The sequence below is a fragment of the Corvus moneduloides genome, chromosome 2 (assembly GCF_009650955.1).
Source record: "Corvus moneduloides isolate bCorMon1 chromosome 2, bCorMon1.pri, whole genome shotgun sequence".
Lineage (NCBI taxonomy): Eukaryota > Metazoa > Chordata > Aves > Passeriformes > Corvidae > Corvus > Corvus moneduloides.
Window position 1 is genome coordinate 67,221,105 of NC_045477.1, and position 19,256 is coordinate 67,240,360.

The 19,256-nt window shown below is 43.9% G+C and overlaps 1 protein-coding gene across 5 annotated transcripts in view; it reads right to left on the bottom strand.

The window, feature by feature from the left end:
- Positions 1–13,793, bottom strand: part of DACH1 (dachshund family transcription factor 1) — a 355,980-nt gene extending 342,187 nt beyond the window's left edge. For 3 of the 5 annotated variants that reach the window (XM_032099932.1, XM_032099931.1, XM_032099933.1), the window contains exon 1: positions 12,470–13,793. In XM_032099932.1, coding sequence (XP_031955823.1) covers positions 12,470–13,200 — 731 coding nt within the window. In that variant the 5' untranslated portion in view covers positions 13,201–13,793. The remainder of the gene's footprint in view (positions 1–12,469) is intronic. The other 2 variants (XM_032099934.1, XM_032099935.1) reach the window with 1 other exon arrangement.
- Between the last annotated feature and the right edge of the window lie 5,463 nt (positions 13,794–19,256).

The window sequence follows — 19,256 nt, forward strand, 5'->3', positions numbered from 1 at the left end:
GAGTTTGAATTTTCAAAGATCTGAATTTGTTCCTTCATTCTGAGTTGTTGTTCTATGATCAAAAAGATAACAAAGGGATTTTTTTCCTCTCTAGTTTAGATGCAAAGAGAATTTAAGACAAACATTTCAATCACAATGAAGAATTTATTGCCACCTATAGGTGATCTTAAATTTAATTTAATTTCCCTTATTTGCTACCAAAATCAGAAAGCAGCCAGAACATTCTATTGATAAGTTAAAAGCCTTAGACTAGTCTGATCTAAACTTACTCTGGATACAATAAAATTCAAAGAAATCTTCTATCCAACTTAAGAACAACAGAACTACAAAGGAAAAGTCAAGCAAATAAGAAAACTCTTTAAGCCCCTAAATGCAACTGGACATCTCTACCTTCCATTAAAAGTCATGTTGGAACAAAACCATTCTTTGTGTCTTGGAAAAAAATATTCCTCCCCTCTACCCACTTAGGATATCAGCACCACATAGCAGTCAAACCTGTTGATGGGACACAATGTACACATTTATAATAAATACATAATGGTGATAAGTGATCACCATTCAGAAGACTTGCCTTTCACTTTGCCAGTCAAAACAATAGCAGCCTTTGATAATGTCCCTACAATGATGCCTCATGAAACTGTTTGATTATCCAGACTGACAAAGTCATGAATGGCTTAATACAAACTGAGCAGAAAAATTCACTGGTATGAAAAACAAACAACCAGAGTAAATAAGCACCCTCTTACTTGTCTTGATAACACCCTTATATATCCATTTCTCACCTACCCATCCTTTTTGCCCAAGCCAAAAAAGGGACTACAAACTCAGAACTAGCCTCCTCTGCCACATCCACTGAAAGCCTACAGCCAGGAATCATCAGCTGAGCTGTTCAGTCGATCCGGAGTGTTAAGATGGCGTTAAAGACAAAAGCATCTATACTAGATTAGTAGTATCCAAATCTGTCACTTGTACACTAGAAACAGGTAGACTTATGCAGGCACTTAATGCCACTTTCAGCAATGAAAATATATTTCAAGGATCGGAAAGACTGACTGAGAATAGGAAAAGAAGGTGAAAGCAAAGCCTGGAAGGTTTGCAGAGCCTCTGTGGGATAGTAACTGCTGAGGCAAACTCAAGCTGAACAGAACACTCAGTTTGTTAAATAAATCAAAATGCAAGCTAATTCTAATTTTAATATAATCCTCTAAGTGTTTGAACTAAGGAACCCTTCCATGTCCTTAGGGCCCACTATTTCAACTTAGTTGGCATAGTCCAACTTGGCAATACACCAGCAGGAACACTTGGGCAGCATAAACACCATACCACCTCACCAGAGAGAGGTAATCACTCACCCTAGGGTATTTAGGCTTCTGGCTCAAACCAAAGGACCAAAGGAGGAATGCTATGGGAGCACCTACTCATTATTTTAATTGATTCCAAGATGAGGAAAGATGAACCAAGATTTCCCAAATCGCAAATTTTTAGTCTAACTAAGGGGATAAGAAAGGAAGAATGGAGTCTTGGGAGTCTTCTTGTGAACTGTCACATTGTCACCTTTTGAACCTCGAGCCACAGCCATGTTCCAGGTGAGTAGCCCAGTATCTGCAGAGCTGTTCTCTTCTCTACAGCCCATACAACATGTACTGACTACAGTCACTGCCTCCTCTATTTCACATGCAGGAAAACAAAGCCTAAGTTACTAAACGCAGAGGAGGGTTCAAGGTTTGAGGATTTAGTCCATACCAAACAAATTCTATAATTTAAACTTTTTGCAGCTTAACTATATTGAGAAACCATTACACATTTTAAAGAATTAGAATACTGAACTGTTAAATATTAGGCACTTGACCCATACCTAATGTAAAGTAAGTTTCTAAAAATGTCCTCAGAAAAATTTAGTAGAAAAACAGGTGTAGGAGAAAATTCAAATGTGACCCGTAAGGCCCCAGAATTTAGAAATGAATTGGGATCAGTTCATTCTTTTCCCATGGGTAACTTGTATAAATGTAATTCTATGGTTTCATAAAACCAGGTCAAGTTTCTGTCCCCTGAGGTCCTTTGGCAATTTGAAGCATGGCAGCACTTTTTCCTGGCTACAAGTTCAAATCTGCATGCGTTCTGGATTTCTGAAAGGAAACGATTAGCCAAGCTGCAAAGATAGACCTATCCTGTTCAGAGCACACCCTCCACACAGAAAACTACTTACACGGGTGAAACACAATTTCACAAAATAGTATTTAGAACTAGCTGGCTCTGCATTTTCACCTCTAAAAAAAATTCCTTTTCTCTCATTGGCTGGCAAAAAGCAGGCGAACTTACCACTTAACAATGCCCAGCAGTTTTAACTAAGGACATTCTTCTTTCCTTTAATGTCAAAATGTTCTACTCACATAGTCATACTTTAGAATATTTCTGAGTACAGGCATTTCATAACTATTATTTTATTGCCTCTCATGATAACACTGTATTGTCCTAATTTAAGTAATAAGACATGTAAAATAAGACGCAACGAGACAAAATCACAGAAGGGGTCACCAGAAAAGATGAAACCTCTGCTTGGGAGACCTGCATTAGCAGCACAGGATCAGCAGCAGAGAGCTAAAGGCAGTGGAGGCTCCACTCCTTCAGGAAAAACCTGAAATTACTCTTTTTAACACCACATCCCATCCACTGTGTCCCAGAGTCTGACTTTCACTGCAATGAGGCCGGAATGATAATGGGTTGAGTCTGACCACTGAGCTGAGCAACAAATCCCTCTGTGTGGCACCACACGTCTTCTGGGTTGACTAAACAGATTCAAAGAGCAGAGGAAGGATAACAAAGAAATTCAGGGTGTTTGAGCAAACTGCCTTCTCAGTGCGTAAACCTGACATGTACAAACTACGGCAGTGGGCTGCTTCTTCTCAAGATAAAATCCACCCTTTCTGCCATTCTATTAAGATGGTGCCAGAGGAGCTCTGAACAATAAAATCTGTTGAAAGTTTATCAATTCTTAGTGATGTCCCACCTGTTGTACCTTGAGGTGGCCTCAAGCCAGTTCAACAGCTGTGGCTATCCCCCAAACATGTTAACTAAAAACCTCACTGATGCCCTCCCCAGGAAATGCTATGACTCCTTTCTTACATGATTTGCATGTGGGCTCCTGAAACAGCTACATGCTGGTAAATTAGTATTTCTAATACATTTGTCTCATAGCTTCTCAAAACTGTATTTTATACACAGCTATATGTTAAACTGTAAATTACTGTAGCAGGAGCTTCTTTTTCTACTACTGTCATTTTTAACATTATATTTCAGCAGCAAATTCATTTCAAAGGGAACCAGTAGAATCACAAACCATCTATAATGCCCAGTAATGTAAGACAAAATATTTTATTACCATTTAATGTATATTTTTTAACCAGGCCTGTTAAAAGCTATGAGTATCAGCTTAAAAAACATCCATAACAAACCAAAACCAAGCAATCCTGCTTTTATTAGAACAATAGACAACATAACTTGCACCAGAATCATGAAATTAGGCTTTACTGGTAGACACAGACACAGAGAACTTACAAAATCAAAATCCTATATGTCACCTACAGTGTCAAAACTGTTCTAACAAGTTGAGAGAAATATATTAAAACAAAAAAAAAAACAAAACAAAACAAAAAAAAAAAAAAAAAGGAGAACATATGACTTTTCACTTGTATTAGTCCATATTATATATTTAATACCACCTGAGGTATTTTCTTCCTCCCATGCAGTAAATTTCTGTTAAGGAAACAGAAGATAATTGGAAAATGGTTTTGCTTCCTTCCCAGCAAACTACCAGTGAGAATCAACACTAAAATGTGAAAAGTGACAACCACGGCATACATCTTGGAAGCATGTATTCCCTTCAAAATGGGATAGGCTGCATCTGTACTACAAAATTGAATACAAAAAATCCCAGCAGAGGGTATGAAGCCACAGGTTGTACCAAATTCTGATACTAATTCCTGAAAAGATATTGCCTTGATTTCCTAAAATTAATTAATACGAAAGAATGCTCACAAAAACACTAAGACTGCATTAAATGCATAATGCATTAAAAAATGCATCATGAATCTATTTTATGCAACAAGCATTAATTTACAGGACATGAAATCTCAAGCATTCTTTCAATGCTTTCAAACTGTCCCTGAAAATGAAAGAAAGTATACAGCAATCCAGCTTCCTACCTAAGATGTCAACTGATTCTTTTATAGCACTTCCAAATATATTTTGCATATGCTTGGTTTAAAAGACACATGTAATCTACTGAGAGCAACAGGACTACCTGCATCCTTACAGTTACACATATGGTTTAAAACCACAGCATAGTTATTTAATGTAAATAACTAAGTCCTACAGGTGACCTTGTCCAACAAAGAAAGGTTTCTACAGCAAGCCAAGAGACTGAAAACAAATTATATGCTTCATAAAGACAGATAACACTGTCATCCATTAAAACAGGATATAAAACCAATTAAAGTATTAAGTTTATATTTTTACCACATTTGTAAAAGAATAACTCAAAAATAATAGCTTTAGTAATGGTTTTTTTTTTTTAAGGAATGCTCAAAGTATCAATAAACCCTGACTAGATTTATCACTTATAAAAATGTAACATGCGTTTGTACTTCTCTTAAAAATACAGTATCTAACACCTGAAAGCAATTTTTTTTTCTGTCCCATGTATAAAATCATGATCTAGCTCTTTAAAAAAAAATAAATCATTAGTAAGTATGAGAACAACATGAAAGCAAGGCTAAAAAGGATATTATTAAATAGTCATAAAATATATATGTATTGCCTGTTTCCTTTATAATTTACTTTATAGAACTGCTTTCTTTTTGATTCCTTACAATCATTTCACGTAACATGAAAAAGCAAATCATTTCCCAAAAGTAAAATTCAAAAATAGTTTACATTGTACAACAATTTGTAAATACAAGCATATGCTGAGAGACATGTCCCAAACAACTTTTACTCCACATGCAAAATACCTGTTACCTGTTCTCAGTACAGCATCATTAACAAGTGCTCTGACATGAACATTCAGAGTTATGAACTTCAATCATGGCATCATAATGTTACAAGTATATTTCAGCTGTCAATTATGCTAAAGCATGTGCAGCAGTCCCACGTACTCCCATTCTTCCCCTTCTCCCAGCCCCATCCAACTCCAGTACACAACTCTTGTTATTTTGTCAGTCAGGTAATCTGTATGCACACCTACTGTGCCCTCTCATTCAGTCATACAATTTAAGGAACAAAATGAATGTAGAAAAATATGTCTTAACAGCTAAGGTGTGCTTTTTTCAGTGTATTGAGTAGCACACAATATTATAATATGAATAAGAAAACTAGTCTGAAAGCTTTGCTTGAACCTGAGCTTGTTTTGGATCAAAAGGAATTTAGGCATAATTTAGCCATTTGGCCAATTCAGAGATTAATTCTATAAATTCTAAGGATGAGTAAAATTTTGTTACCAAAACATCTGCTTATTTTAATGGAAAAAAACATCCCGTCAGTGTGGCAAGGTGTACTGGCAAATTTTAACTGCATCTGCTCCATTGTTCCTGGACTATGGCTAACTTCAGCCTTCCAATGGCCACAAAATCCCACTGTTTGATATCTGTAACAAAAAATATATTTCTTTTTGATACTGAAATAGCTTTCTTCTTCATGACAAAGATGCAAATTATGTGGAATGCAAAGAAAATATCTGAAGTAAATTAGTTTTGGAGTGAACAGGGTGCCTTTAAACAGAATAATGAACAGAAAGTTATGCTAAGTGTTACTCACATGAGTGTTCTCAGGAGCGCACAATAAAAATTTTGGAGTATTTTATTGTATCAAAAGCATAATTACATGAACACTAACAAAAAAAGCTTGTATTATTTCAGAAAGTTTCTACTTATAACTAATAAAGTGTTTTGATACACACGATTTAGAAGATCTTTCCATTCAGTTCTGCAAATTGTATTGTATATATTAATCGATCTGCCACAGGAGGATGCAATTATCACAAAACATTGTTTAAAGCAAGGTAACTAAAATACATTTTGTGATCCATTTGCTCAGTTGCAACTCATGCAAGCAGTTTCATTAGTTTTGGTGGATGTATCCTGAACTACTGCTCAGGGTCCGTTTGGTCCAACATCCCATCTCAAGAAAAGACCTACGGAAATTCACAGAGGGGAATGCAAGTATTCAATATTTACAGACTTAATTCTTCCCCAGTGTAGTTTCCCAGCTAATCGCTATCAGTGATTTAGAGTGGAAAATTCCAAACTGGGATGTAACTGGATGGTCAAAAACTGATCCTTCCTCTCATGAAATTAAGTGACAGCATGTTTCTACTTTATGCTATGGAAAATGTACTATTACCGTTTTTCACTTTCTTCAGTAAAAAAAAAAAAGTTTAAAACAGTTCACAGTTATTAACAGTCAGTGCTAAGATTCCATATTTTGTAGATTACACTTGAATATTTGCAATGCCTGTGAAATGAAACATCAGCACTTGTTAGAAGATGCCCCCGGCTGAGCACAGTATCAGATAAATAAGTAGAACGTAGTGGGTTAAGGATAAAGTTATTCCTCAAAACAAACTGGATTTTATCATTTCAAGTCACAAATACATCTTGATTCTAAATATAAAGATTTTTGGTTTATGTTCCAGGAATTTTGAAAATAATTTAAATGATAATGGAAAAAGCAAAATTCTTCCTTAATTCACACTGGAGAAATTATCTATATATGAATTAGCTCTCTGGATCATAATAGCTTTTTGCAGATGACTCTTCAGCTCTATCATTTAAATACATATTTAGGCAACTAAAAATTTACTGTCAATTCCTATTATGTCAGTCCACATTATGGCGCTGTTACAGCATGCACATTTAAAGATTATTGAAAAAATTACTGTTCATGTGCAGTATATAATTTGCAAAAGGTTAATCACTATTTTAAAACAATGAATGGAATTAACTCATAATGCAAAGCAGATGCGCCAAACGTTATTTTTAAAACAAAACATATTTAACTTATAAAAGAACAAAGAGGATCTAAATCCAGTCCTGTTGCTTAAAACCAGACAGGCACCATAGCTGTTTTGGACTCTTGTTTCACTGGCTCAAACAATTTAGATAAAACTCAGTAGTTTCTGATGTACTCTCTCTGCTATCCTGCAGCCATTAAATGAATTTTTACAGCTAAACTTGTAAAGCTCCTCCATGACTAGGCAACACTGGCAATGGTGAAAGAGATTTACTTGTACCTGACCAGCAGGGACTGCAGTAACAATTTAATATATCAATTAGGGAGTTCAAAAGGAAAATATTAAAATTCAACCCAGTGTATGAAAATTCTCTGCTTCGTATGCAATTCACTTTAGATGACCAGTCACAGAGATGGGCAAAAACAGCCATCTGGAATCATCTAGGAACAGGGGAAAACAGAAGAAATACTAAATGGCAGTCAAACAGGATTAGCATTTCCAACAAATATTCGGAACCCACTCTGGATTACAGAATACCAAGCAGGACAAGTTGTAAATATGAGTGCTTGGAGTGCATTTTGGTTTACAGTGCTGAGGAGGGGCAGAGAAGAAGCCCTGGGTGGGCGCAGCAGCCCCCCAGCGCAGCCCATAGGGACACACTGTGGGGCACTTGCTCCGTGTGCCGAGGGGGCTCAGCAACCCCAGGCGGGGGCCTGTGGCTCTAGAAAGAGCATGGAAGCCTGAGACTGAACCAAGCATTTGAACAGAGATGGCAATGGTCTGAGGAAATAACACAGCTATCCATGTAACTCTTTCTTGTAAGTTAAGTTGATACAAACCTGACAATAAAACTGCTTTTTTACATAAACTACATCTGCCAATAAAAGATTTCTTAATCAAAAAAAAAAAAAAAAAAAAAACACAAAAAAAAAAGAAACTACACAAAACTTTACCAATATTCATAGCTATAAGATAAAGGAGGAGTTAATCAAATTGAATATTTGAGGAAGATCATGTGAAGCAATCAGGGAAAGAAATGTCCCCCTGCCCATCACTAGCAGGCCCTCACCTCCCTGCACGGAAACAGCATCAGCAGCCCTTCTCGACAGGCAGCCAGCGCTCACAGGGAAGTGTTCCCTTCCAAAGTATCAGATACCCTGCTACTGCCAGCGAGTAAGTATCAGATTAAAGGGATAAATGGTTCTGTTCTGTTGCAATAAGCATGGTCCAAGGATCTCAGTTTTTAAACTACAATATTTACCATTAAATACATAATGTAAGATGGATATTGAAGTACTGATATTATGAGCAACTGGAGTCTTTGATTTTGTTTAAGTCTAAGGAAACCACTTCCAAACCTTTTACTCCTTCTTTATAGTTAACTACAATTTATCTTCTGGCCTTCCAGAAGTCATCTTTGCTTGTAAAGCCTTCCACATTTCTGCTGATTATATTTTAATAATCTGTGGCAAGAAGGAAGGTCATCAATATAAACCACAGGTACTATATATTTGACATTCCTTCCAGCTGCACTTGCTGACCTGTTCATTTAAAGTATCTGTGATCTGTACTAACCTATCTGGGTGAGAAACTCCTTTAATTAATACAAACATGGAAAAAAAAGCTATGCAAGCGTGCAGTATTTCAGTAAACAAGGACATGGTAGGTCCACATAATTTGAGAGAAGCAGAAGCTAGAAAAGAGGGACTGAATAACTGCCGTGTAAGATAGGCTTTGAAGAGAATTGTTTCATGTTCAGCATCTTTCCCCTTTATACTCAAAAATCAATTAGGTTGTTTTCCAAAAACTGTAAATAGCTTCCAAAGGCTGCAAATAATTCCCTGCTTTAAGTATTAATGTCAATGAACTCATTCAAAATCATCTTCAAATGTCAGAAAAGATTAACATATCCTGGTCACAAGAAGGGAGGTCAGAAGAAAGCGCACGCTTTTAGCCTTTACTCGGGTGGGCACAATCCAAAGCCAGCCTAACTCGATGGGAAAACTCTAGAAAGGGACCCAGCATGGCAAAATTCCACAACAAGTGCTCAAAACACAAGAGACCAGAAACAATCTGGGATCAATAGCTTCCAGGTCATTAATCCTAGGCAGGTGACATCCAGTGCACAGTTCGCTACTCTCTTTCACCCACACACTCAAGAAACCTGACTCGATTGGCATCTAGTAGCTCTAAATATTTTCCATGTTTTGCCTTTATCCTTCCCCTATTTGTTTGGCATATGGCTTTCTAGCATCCCATTAATGTCAAACCATTTAATCGGAATGTAAGCTAAATGCACAGTTTGCTATTTCCTGGATTTCTGTTTGGCGGCCAGTGCTTTTTATGAGGAAAATAAAAGCAAAGGTCAGCATGACCAGAAAAGAAAAGTCATCTTCCATAACGGAAGCTTATTTTTCCAGTGAACTGATACACAAGCCTAATTTGGAAAAAGGTCCTTTAGTATCATGTTATTATTAGTAGTATCACAAATAAACACAGAAACCAATTCACTTTACAGACCTCTACATTTAGCATTCAATAGAAAATCCCTTGGTGTTTTATTGATTTTTGTTTTATTGATTTTTTTAAACAGCAATATCACAGTTAAAATGTATCATTTTGGTGAAACACATCTAAAACTTTTCCGTCTCTAAATAAGTTATTACAAATTATTTCCACAGCAACTGGCAACTAACGATTCAATCCATTTAAAGAACAACAAAGTAATGGCTTTATTTGGATGCCTTTTGTGATTAAATAACATATTAACCTTGATGAAGCTTTCCAAAAAGGGATTAGCGTACTCGAGTGCATCAGCTGATTATGAGACAAATATAACAGTGGTAAGATGCTGGTTCGAAATTTTTGAATCTGATGAGTATAACAATTTAGCCGCTAGGATGGAGTTGGCTCTTACAGCTTCCATCTCAACAGTAAAGTGTCCACCCGGGATACAGAAAGACATCACCCAGCTAAAGTATGCAGTAAGTGGGAGTCAGGAAAGGTCGCTCAAATCACTAAACTGAGTAGATCAAAATACCCTGCATAATTACTGTAATGTCAGAAATAATTAAAAATAATTTGTAAAGAAAGAAGAATTAAATGTATTAGAGAGGAAACCCAGAAAGCAAATACAGATTCATCTTCCCATTATATCATCCATTTTGACCAAAACTCACTGACCCACTTTGCTTTATTCGTCTATACTGTAATAATACATTTTGCATACCTATTGTATATCCTTTCCATTAATTTATTTGCTTAATGGATGTATAAGTAAGTCTACTACAATTACGCTTTTTAAGGGTCAAATCCTACTCAGTTCTGAACCCACTACTGTAATTTCTACTACACTAGATGATAACACAGCAGACCTCAGGAACAGCTGAAACACAGCCGATTCTGTGCTGTTGACATAATCAAGCCATGTTACAACCAGGCTGCCAAACCCTTTTATAACCCTGCCAAGTCCAGGAATTGGTGTCTCCATACTCCCCCAACTCCCCCCCTCCAAAAAAAAAAAAAAAAAGTTTCTGTATTTCTTAATTCTACACGTTCAAATTAAAATTCACACGGTATGACTGTGGCAAAGTAAAACGTCCATGAGTTTATTTTAAGGACCAAATCTTGGAACTCTTGCAGAGTTGTTACAAGTTACACACCACACGGACACACACACACAAAAACCCCAGCCCAACAATTGTCTAAGAGCAGCTATTAATATTCATGTTGATTCCACATGAAACAACAGCAGAGTTACCCGAGCAGCTACAGTTATGTCAGCGCTTGGAAGTTATTCCAGGCTGTTTTGTCCTGCTGCCCTGAATATTCAGGAACTTCAACAATCCATCCAGCAACAGCTACCGCAGAGTAAGTGCTCTGCTTCGCCTGGCTCTATGCTAATGACTGCCAGGCACCCTCTGCTGAATCGGGGGGGATGAAGGGAGGGAGGAGGGAATGTCACACCCCCCGCCATAGGGGACGGGACGGGACGGGCAGGAGCACGGCATCGCGTGGGGTTAATTCCCCACGTGTTGGTCGTTGCTGCACCTTGAAATCTGACAATAAGAAAGTGAAACGAGCCCGGTCTGTTTGTTTGGGTATATTGAAAGTAGCATCGGGACTTTGTCCACGACCTCCTCCGTGAGAAGTTCCTGCCGCCCCTCCAGCGCGGCAGAGCCCGAGCCCCCCGCCCCCGCCCGAGGCAGGGGGAGCCCCCGGGAACTGGAGGCGCTTCCGACCGCTCTGATCTCGGGGTCACGGCAGTTATGCGATCCCTTCTCCTTATCGAGCAGATTCAGCCCTATAACCTACAGACTGAGAGATAACAGCCCCATGCTTTCGCCCTCCGTTGCAAAGGCGGCTGCTATTGCATCAGGAATTTCCTCTTTTGCCAGCTCCTTCTATCCCCCCGACACTCCTCCCCGGTTGTGGCAAGTTTGGGGCTCACCTCCCCCCCGCGGTCTCCCAGGCCCTCGGGGTGCGGGGATATCCCCGCACCGTCCGCAGCCGCAGCGCTGCTCCCCGCCCCCGGCGCCGTCCCCGCCACCGCGCCCGCGTTACTCTGCGCGGCAGCAGGATCCAGTCTTGCTAAATCCCTGCCGCGCTCCCGCTGCCCCCCGTCTCCTCCTCCCCGACTGGCAGGGGCCTGGAGCTGCTCGCACCTGCTCCTCGGGGACCGACACCCCCATCCCCTCCCACCGAGGAAGCCCGGCCGCCTGGCACCTCTCCCCACTACCCCACAGCAAAGCCGCCGCCACCTCCTCCTCCTCCTCGCCGTCTTCCCGCCCTCCCTCCACCTCCCCCGTTCGCCATGTGGCAACTGCCTTACAGCCCTACACAAAAAGTGCACGTGCCCCCTCGGATGTGTGACAGCAGCTGATGGCCAAGCGGCCTCCATCGCCCCGGAACGGGCCCGACGCCCGGGCAGCTCCGCGCCCCATCCCAGTTAACGCGACACCCCAGTGTCTATGTCGCCGTCCCCCCATCAGGACCGCTCCCCGCCCACTCCCGTGCACCCTTCGGGCGGCTTTTTCCCAGGGTTGCCCGCTTTAAAGATACATCCAAGGATAAACTTCAGCAGGGGACTCGGTCAGAAAGCACTTTCTGGCCCCTTCCCACCCCCGCCGGCCCTCCGCTCCCGCGCTGCACTGCCCGCGGCCACCCCTAGCCCCCGGCACGCCTCGGCCCGGGGGGCAGGGAAGGGGACAATGACAGGGCGACACTTGCAGGGCGCAGCGGGAGGGGGGCACAAACACGCCTTCTTCTTCCCCCTCTGTCCCTCCGTCCCACCAAGAAGCAGCGCCGCTGGCTGCGGATAAGGCCGGCTGGGTGCCGGGGCAGCGCGGGAGGGGGCAGCGGGAAGCGGCGCAGCGCCCGCCCGGACCGCACCGCGCGGGGGTGGGACGGGGGCGGCGGCGGCGGGGGGGCCGGCGGGGCGCGCGTGTGCCTTGCGGCGCTTACCTGGCGTTGGTGCAGTCGTTGTAGAGGGTCTCGAAATCCTTCCTGGAGATGAGTTTGCAGCGGTTGACCCCGGGCTGGATGGCCCCCAGCCCCCTCAGGATGCGGACCTGCTCCACGTTGCAGACCACGGGCGTGATCTCGAGCCGCTTCAGCTTGGTGTAGACCGTGTGCAAGCCCCCCACCAAGTGCTTCAGGAAGAGGTCGAAAGCCTGGGGCAGGCAGATGAGCTCGCATCCCTCCACGGTGAAGGAGGCCACTTTGGCCCCCCTCAGATCCACCATCTTGCACTCGTTATTCTGGGGGGTGTTCTCCACCGGGGACGGGGTCGAGTACACGGGCTTGCCGGGCAGGCTGCCGGCCGCGCTGGCCGCGCTGGCATTGGGAGTGGAGGTGCTGCCGCTGCCGCCGCCGCTGCTGCTGCCGCCGCCGCCGCCGGTGCCCAGGCTGGGGCTGCCGCCGCCGCTGCCGTTGCCGCCGCCGCTGGTGGTGGAGGTGACTGTGGCCGCCGCTGCCGCCGCCGCCGCCGCCGCTGCTGCGATGGGCTCCGGCCGGAATAGGTTTGTCCCCGAAGCGGCCGGCGGGGGAGCGATGGACGGAGACGGAGAGGAGGCCGACGACGAGGTGGCCGACGACGAGGTGGTGGTGGTGGTGGTGCAGGCGGCAGAAGTTGAGACCGGAGGCTGAGGGGGGACCAGCTGGGTCGGAGGGATCAAAGCAGCCGGTACGGCCATGGTCACATATACGGCGGAGGGGGCAGGGGGAGGGGGGAAAGTTCCCACACACACACGCAGGGGAAAGGGGAAAAATTTAAAAAAAAATATTAAAAAAAAAAAAAAGAGGAAAGGAGAGAAGGGAGGAGGGGGGCGAAGAAAGGGGGGATAACCCCAGATCAGGTGCTGCGGCGAGCGAGAGAGCAGGGGGCAGAGTGAGAGAGAGAACGCACAAAGTGTCCCGCAAGTGGGGACGGAGGAGGAGGAGGAGGAGGAGAAGTCCGCTCCGGGCGGCGGGGCTGGGGCCGAGGGGAGGGGGAGGGCAGTTTCTTTTTGTGGTCCTTGCTCTAGCACCACGTTAAAGACGAAGGTGAAAAGGAGGAGGTTTGAAGGACTTCGGTTCTCTCTGGCAAGTACATTGATCAAAGATTGAGAGGGGAATGACAGAGAGAAAATGAGCTGGGAAGTGCTGGCTGCTGCCGCCGCCGCCGCTCGCTCGCTGGACGAGTTGTTGTTGTCACACGGTGCGGAGGGGAGGAGCTCCGGCAACTTGAAATACCCTTTGAAGCAGCAAAAGGCTCACTCACTAGTATTAACCCAAATTATCCAACCAGGAGCCCGGAGCAGGAAAACAGCGAGAGAGGGAGAGAAGTCCCTCTCCCCCCTCCTTCAGGAACCGTTAGATTACATGTTTCATATTTCACCCCACCAGAGATGAGATGTAATTTTCCCAGCCCTTTTCAACAGTCGCTTGTCAACACAGTTTGAGGAGAAACACGAGCGTCTCCAGCGTTCCCCCAAAGCCGGGCGGGAGCGGGGGAGCCGGGGCGCGGTGCGGGCGCTGGGCACCGCACACCTTGCCGGGGCAGACAAAAGCAGAAACCTCCGGACGGGGCTGTTGCTCTTGCTGCTGTTGTTGCTCTCCCGGGACCACAAACGCTCCTCCCGGCGGGGTGGGAGTTGCTGCCGAGGGTCCCCTTTGTTGCGCAGGCGGCGGCGGCGGCTGCGCGGGGCGCGCACGGGCAGCCCCACGCGGCAGCATCCGCGGACGACTTTCCTGCGGCGGCCGCGGATCGCAGGGGACGGGGCACTACGGGTCAGGCCGCCGAGGCACCGCGCCGGGCGGGCTGCGGCGGCACAGAAGTAACTTGGGAGAGGGGCAGGCGGGCGGCCCGCGCAGGTACGGCGGCGCAACAGGTGTCGGCGGCGCGCAGCAGCCGCGCAGCCCCGGCCCGGCCCCTCCGCGCAGGTAGCGCGCAAAGTCAGCCGGCGCGCTTGCCCGCGCATGCGCAGAGGGGCGGCGGCAGACGCGGTACCTGCCGGCCCGGGGCCGGGATGCGGCTGGAGCGCGTTTGGCAGCTGGCGTGCCGGGGTCCGTCGGGAAAGCCCGGGGCTGTGTTCTGCGTGTCTTGAGGGCACTTCGCACTTTGAAAGGGGTAAAGAAATGGCCATTGGTATAAATGGGGGGGTCTGCAAAATCAAGGGTCGGTGCGTGTGTAGTTCTTCCTGTTTAAAAAATACACCCTCTCTGTAATTAATTGCGATGCATGTATGTACCCATAGCCTTTTTTTTCCTATGTATACTATTACATGAGACATGACTCACAGGATGACACATCTGTAGAGTGGATAATCTCAACTGTAGTAATTTGGTGCAGGGGAATTTCCACAGTATCAGACATAAACTATTTTCATAAGATCTGCTTGCTTATTGTACTTTAACTTCAATTTACGGGAAATTGTGTTCTAGTGCCACTTAAGATGCCTTTTGCTACTGAAATTTAAGCTATCCTGCACTAAAACCTTTAAAATTGCAAATACAACCAGGAAAACACAGAGCAATGTTTTACTTCGAAGTCTTGTGTACTCATAATTGCACAGAACACTTCTTCGAGCCGTTTTTAGGTGGGTTTTTTTGAGAATGCTTGTCTGGAGGAGCTTATACAAGTTGAGTTCCAGAGGTGGGATCCCAGTGGTGGGATCTAGTGTTGCATAAAACTTGTAATTTCAAAGTATAAATGTGCTTCCTCTTCCTTTTTTTTCATTTGTAGAAAGCCAACTCTGTATATATTTTCTTTCCCTCACCTGTTCTTTTTGCATGTCATCTTGTCTCACACCTTGTGAAGACAGATCAGATCCATAAGAAGATCAGGAGAGAGCCAGACGCGTGATATTGCCACTTGGAGATCTGGGTGACCTCTGAATTAGGAAACCTGCCACTTCATTTGTTCTCTGCCTTTCTTACAACATGATGCTCACCAGCCCTTCTGCTTTTCTACTTGCTCCCACAGATAATTCTCATGGTCCAAAAGAAAATGTAGTTTGTAGGGGTTTGGGTTAACCTTGGTGATATCAATGCAACACTGGGATTAGAAACCTAGAAAGAAAGAGATTTTTTAAAAGGTTCAAGACTCCTCAAAACTTCTGGCATGGTAAGTGTTTCTAATTGTTATGGGGAGTGTCTCAATTTAATTTACCTCTCACCTATACTGACACACTGACATAAACCAACAAATCCTGGGGTCATTCTTTGTAAACTTCTCTAGATTACATTTCTTTTACTTGCTGACCCTTCCATGTAATGATATTGTTGAGTGTTTTCTTTTTCTCTCTCTGAGTTGATATCAGCAAAACTCAAATTACTGTAACTGATATTTGAAAATTCTCCCTGTGTCAAGTGAAGACTTATGGTGCTGAAATCAATAAGACTGTTTAAAATTCAAAGACCTGCAAATCGTTCTGTTTGTCCTTTGATAGGGCCTGGGCTGATTAAAATGAGACCAAGAAAGCTTAATTGCTGCACTAATTAAGAAGTCTTTAATTTCTTTCCTGGAATATTGTTTGAAGCAGGGTTTCTGTTCTGCTCATGTAACTGTTCAGAGCAGGTATTCTCTCTCTTCCTCTCTTCTTTTTTCTTTTTACCATTTTTGTGTATTAAAATGCGTGTTAAAACAGTAAGATGTATTGACAGTGATAGTAATTTATTGCTCTAAAAAAAGACTGATATGGAGTTCACTATTTTATTAAATTACGATTTTGAGGGCAGCTGGAAAGGGTAAAATGCAATTAGAAAATGCATTGTAGCTGTTGCATTTTAAGGAATTTGAATACTTGATTGACAGGAGATAGGATAGTACATCAGCTCCCTCCCCCATCTTCAGTTATTATTGATAATTAAATATTTAAATTAAATTTAAAAAACCCCGGAAAAGTATTTATCTTCTGAATGTGTGTGAAGGAATGGACCGGGGGAGGAGATGCATACAGAAAATAGGCACCTGGTAAGGATGAATAGTGTATTATCATGTTAAGTTCATCCACAGTTTTTTTCCTGCATTTCTTTGGAATTTATTTTCCTGAGAAATACCTTTCTGTCTTGTATCTTATCTTACCCTTGTTTAGTGACCTATTTTGCTCACCGTTCCTGAAGAGGAAAAACTAGATGATTTCACAAAGCTTTCTGTGTGATCAATAGAGTAATGTTTTAGGTTTAATCATGCTGCATTATAATTCTGGCAAATGACTGCCGAGCAGAAGATTCTAAGAAAGGAGCAAGTACTGGTGAAGAGAAGGTAAGTTCTGCTTTGCTTTAATCTCAGGTCTCGAGCAGCAATCCCCCTTTGAGGAGCTATCTGTTATTTAGAGGGAAGACTGAGAAAGAGGGAGGGACCTCATACTGAATCCCCCCTGCATCGCTCAGGAAAATAGACTCATAGAAATGTAAGTGTGTGAAAAGGAATCCCTTTTTGCTTCTCTTCCACCAAGACATTCACTAAACATTGACAAACACTGTGAATACAGTTGAGATTGATGAGAAGTGTTGTACCAGTAGTAAGAAACTGGGTACTGCAGTGCTGGTTTTTTAATTGTTGTGTTATAGTCAAAGTAGCACAAAACCTTGTCCAATACAAATACAGACTGGATTCCTTTCAGTGACAGGACAAGTAGATAACATGCTTAATAGATACAAAGGGAGATTTGCCATTCCAAGCACGACGTCACGCTAATTATGTTTACTCTAATTGAAAGCAAGGTTTTGGGGAACCTGAAATTACTCATAGGATATTTTTAATAGCTGAATAATAATAAAGTGCAGCAAATGTTGATCACAAACCTTTTGGTCTTTCAAAAATCTATTGGAAAATTAAATGAAAAGTGGAGTTTGGTACAAACAATGCCCCAGGGCAAAAAAACAACTAACACTAGATTTTCCAGTCCAGCCATAACACAAATCAATTTGAGCACACTTCTATGGCCAGACTGCCAGATTGTTATGACTGCTAATTCACTCAATCAAACAGTACATTAGTACACCGGGCACAAACAGCTTTAACAATAGCATACATTTCTGAACAGTCCACCATACATCATAAAAAAAATGCAAAATTCATGGCAAGATTGCTTTCACATTCTGTTTACTACAAATGGTATTTACATATGGTGCCTGCCTAACAAAAAAAAAAAAAAAAAGTGGTGGAAGAATGAAAGTGAAGAAACTTCAGGAGCCATTAAAAATAACTTTTAAAGTCTTTAAAAACGAGAATCTGGGAGCACTTGCTCCTGTTTGCGCTGGTGTTTAATGTGAACATCTCAGCCGGAAGGCTGACAGCAGTGGCTGACCGTCCCCAGCACAGAGCTGGATGGGGAATTGCTGCGGGCTTGGCAGCTCGCACACGCCCTGCCTAACCCCGGCACTTCAGTGCTAGAGCGTCTTTTGCCGGCTTTACTCCCGCGAGTCAGCTCACTGGCTCCGAGGGTATTCACCGCCTGAGTAGAGGGGCAGGATTTAGCCCCAGGGAATATCTCTCAATTCTTCTCCTTCATCCCCACGAGCAATGGGTGCTATCCCCGGGGATGTTAACTGGTGCTCCGACCAAGGACGCGCTGTACTGAGAGATGCGATCACCGACGGCTCGGGAGCCCTCTCATCCCTTCCCTCCCTCCTCGCCTGCATCCGACACACATACACAAACACACATACGCCCCACACACACACCCACGCACAAGTGCATATATGCAAATTGCAAAAACCAAACGCCAATTAAGCTACTTGCTTATTTACTTTTTTTTTTTTTTCCCCTTAAGTCGCCGTTCTGACTTCAGAAAAGGCGTTTCGAAGTCAGTAACTAAAACAGCCCTTCTGTCGATCTGAGCCTCTCGGTCACGTTGCTGCTACCAGAGCCACATGGTGAAACGGATCGGGTCGTGTTCCCGTCCCGGGCTGGCCCGGGATGGATGGATGGATGGATGGATGGATGGATGGATGGATGGAACAGTGGCTGGCCACTGCCTGCTGACATTCACCTGACAACTGACAGCCGAGCAGAAGAGCTGCAGCACGGGGAGGAAATGATAACCAACTTCCCTGCGTGTTTTAAATGAGGGCTGGGATAGACGGGGGGCCGTCTATGGTGTTTGAGTTAGATTTGGGCTCTCATTAGAGGTCTTCAGTCCAACGTGCTAATTCACCTACCAACAGGTAGGAAGAGTCGCTCGGAGCAATAATCATGAAGTACAAAGCCCTTGCCATTAAATTATGTTAAAGCGGTGATCTAATCTGAGCTGCCCTTTGCCGTGCCTTCCCCCCTTTACAGAATTAGTTCGCTCAGCCTCTCTATCCCTCGCTCCGAAGCCAGGCTAATCGGAACACTGGCACCGGGGAGCCGGCCCCGAGTTCAGTGCTCCTGGCTCTCCAATGCCGTCTCCGCCGATGCCGGTGCTCCTCGCCCGGCAGCTGGGGGGAGCGCCTGAATCCTCCTCCCTCCGTCCCTCCCTCGGCCCCGGCGAGTCCGCCGTGCCGCCGCCCGCGGGGCGATGAGAGGGGAGGTGGGCGGCGATCGGGGCCCCGCGCCCGGCCGGGCGGAGGGCGGCGGCTCGGCTGCTGCTCTAGCACTAATTGCTTCCCTTAACAATAATAATAACAACAACAAAAAATGCACATTGCCTTCTTCTTTTTATATAGGAACTGACAGCCTGCGGGACGCAGCCTCTCCTTCCTCATGTCACTTAAGTGAATGGAAAACATGGAGGGGGGGGGGGGGACCTTTGTTATTCTCGTATTTCAAAACAACCAGACA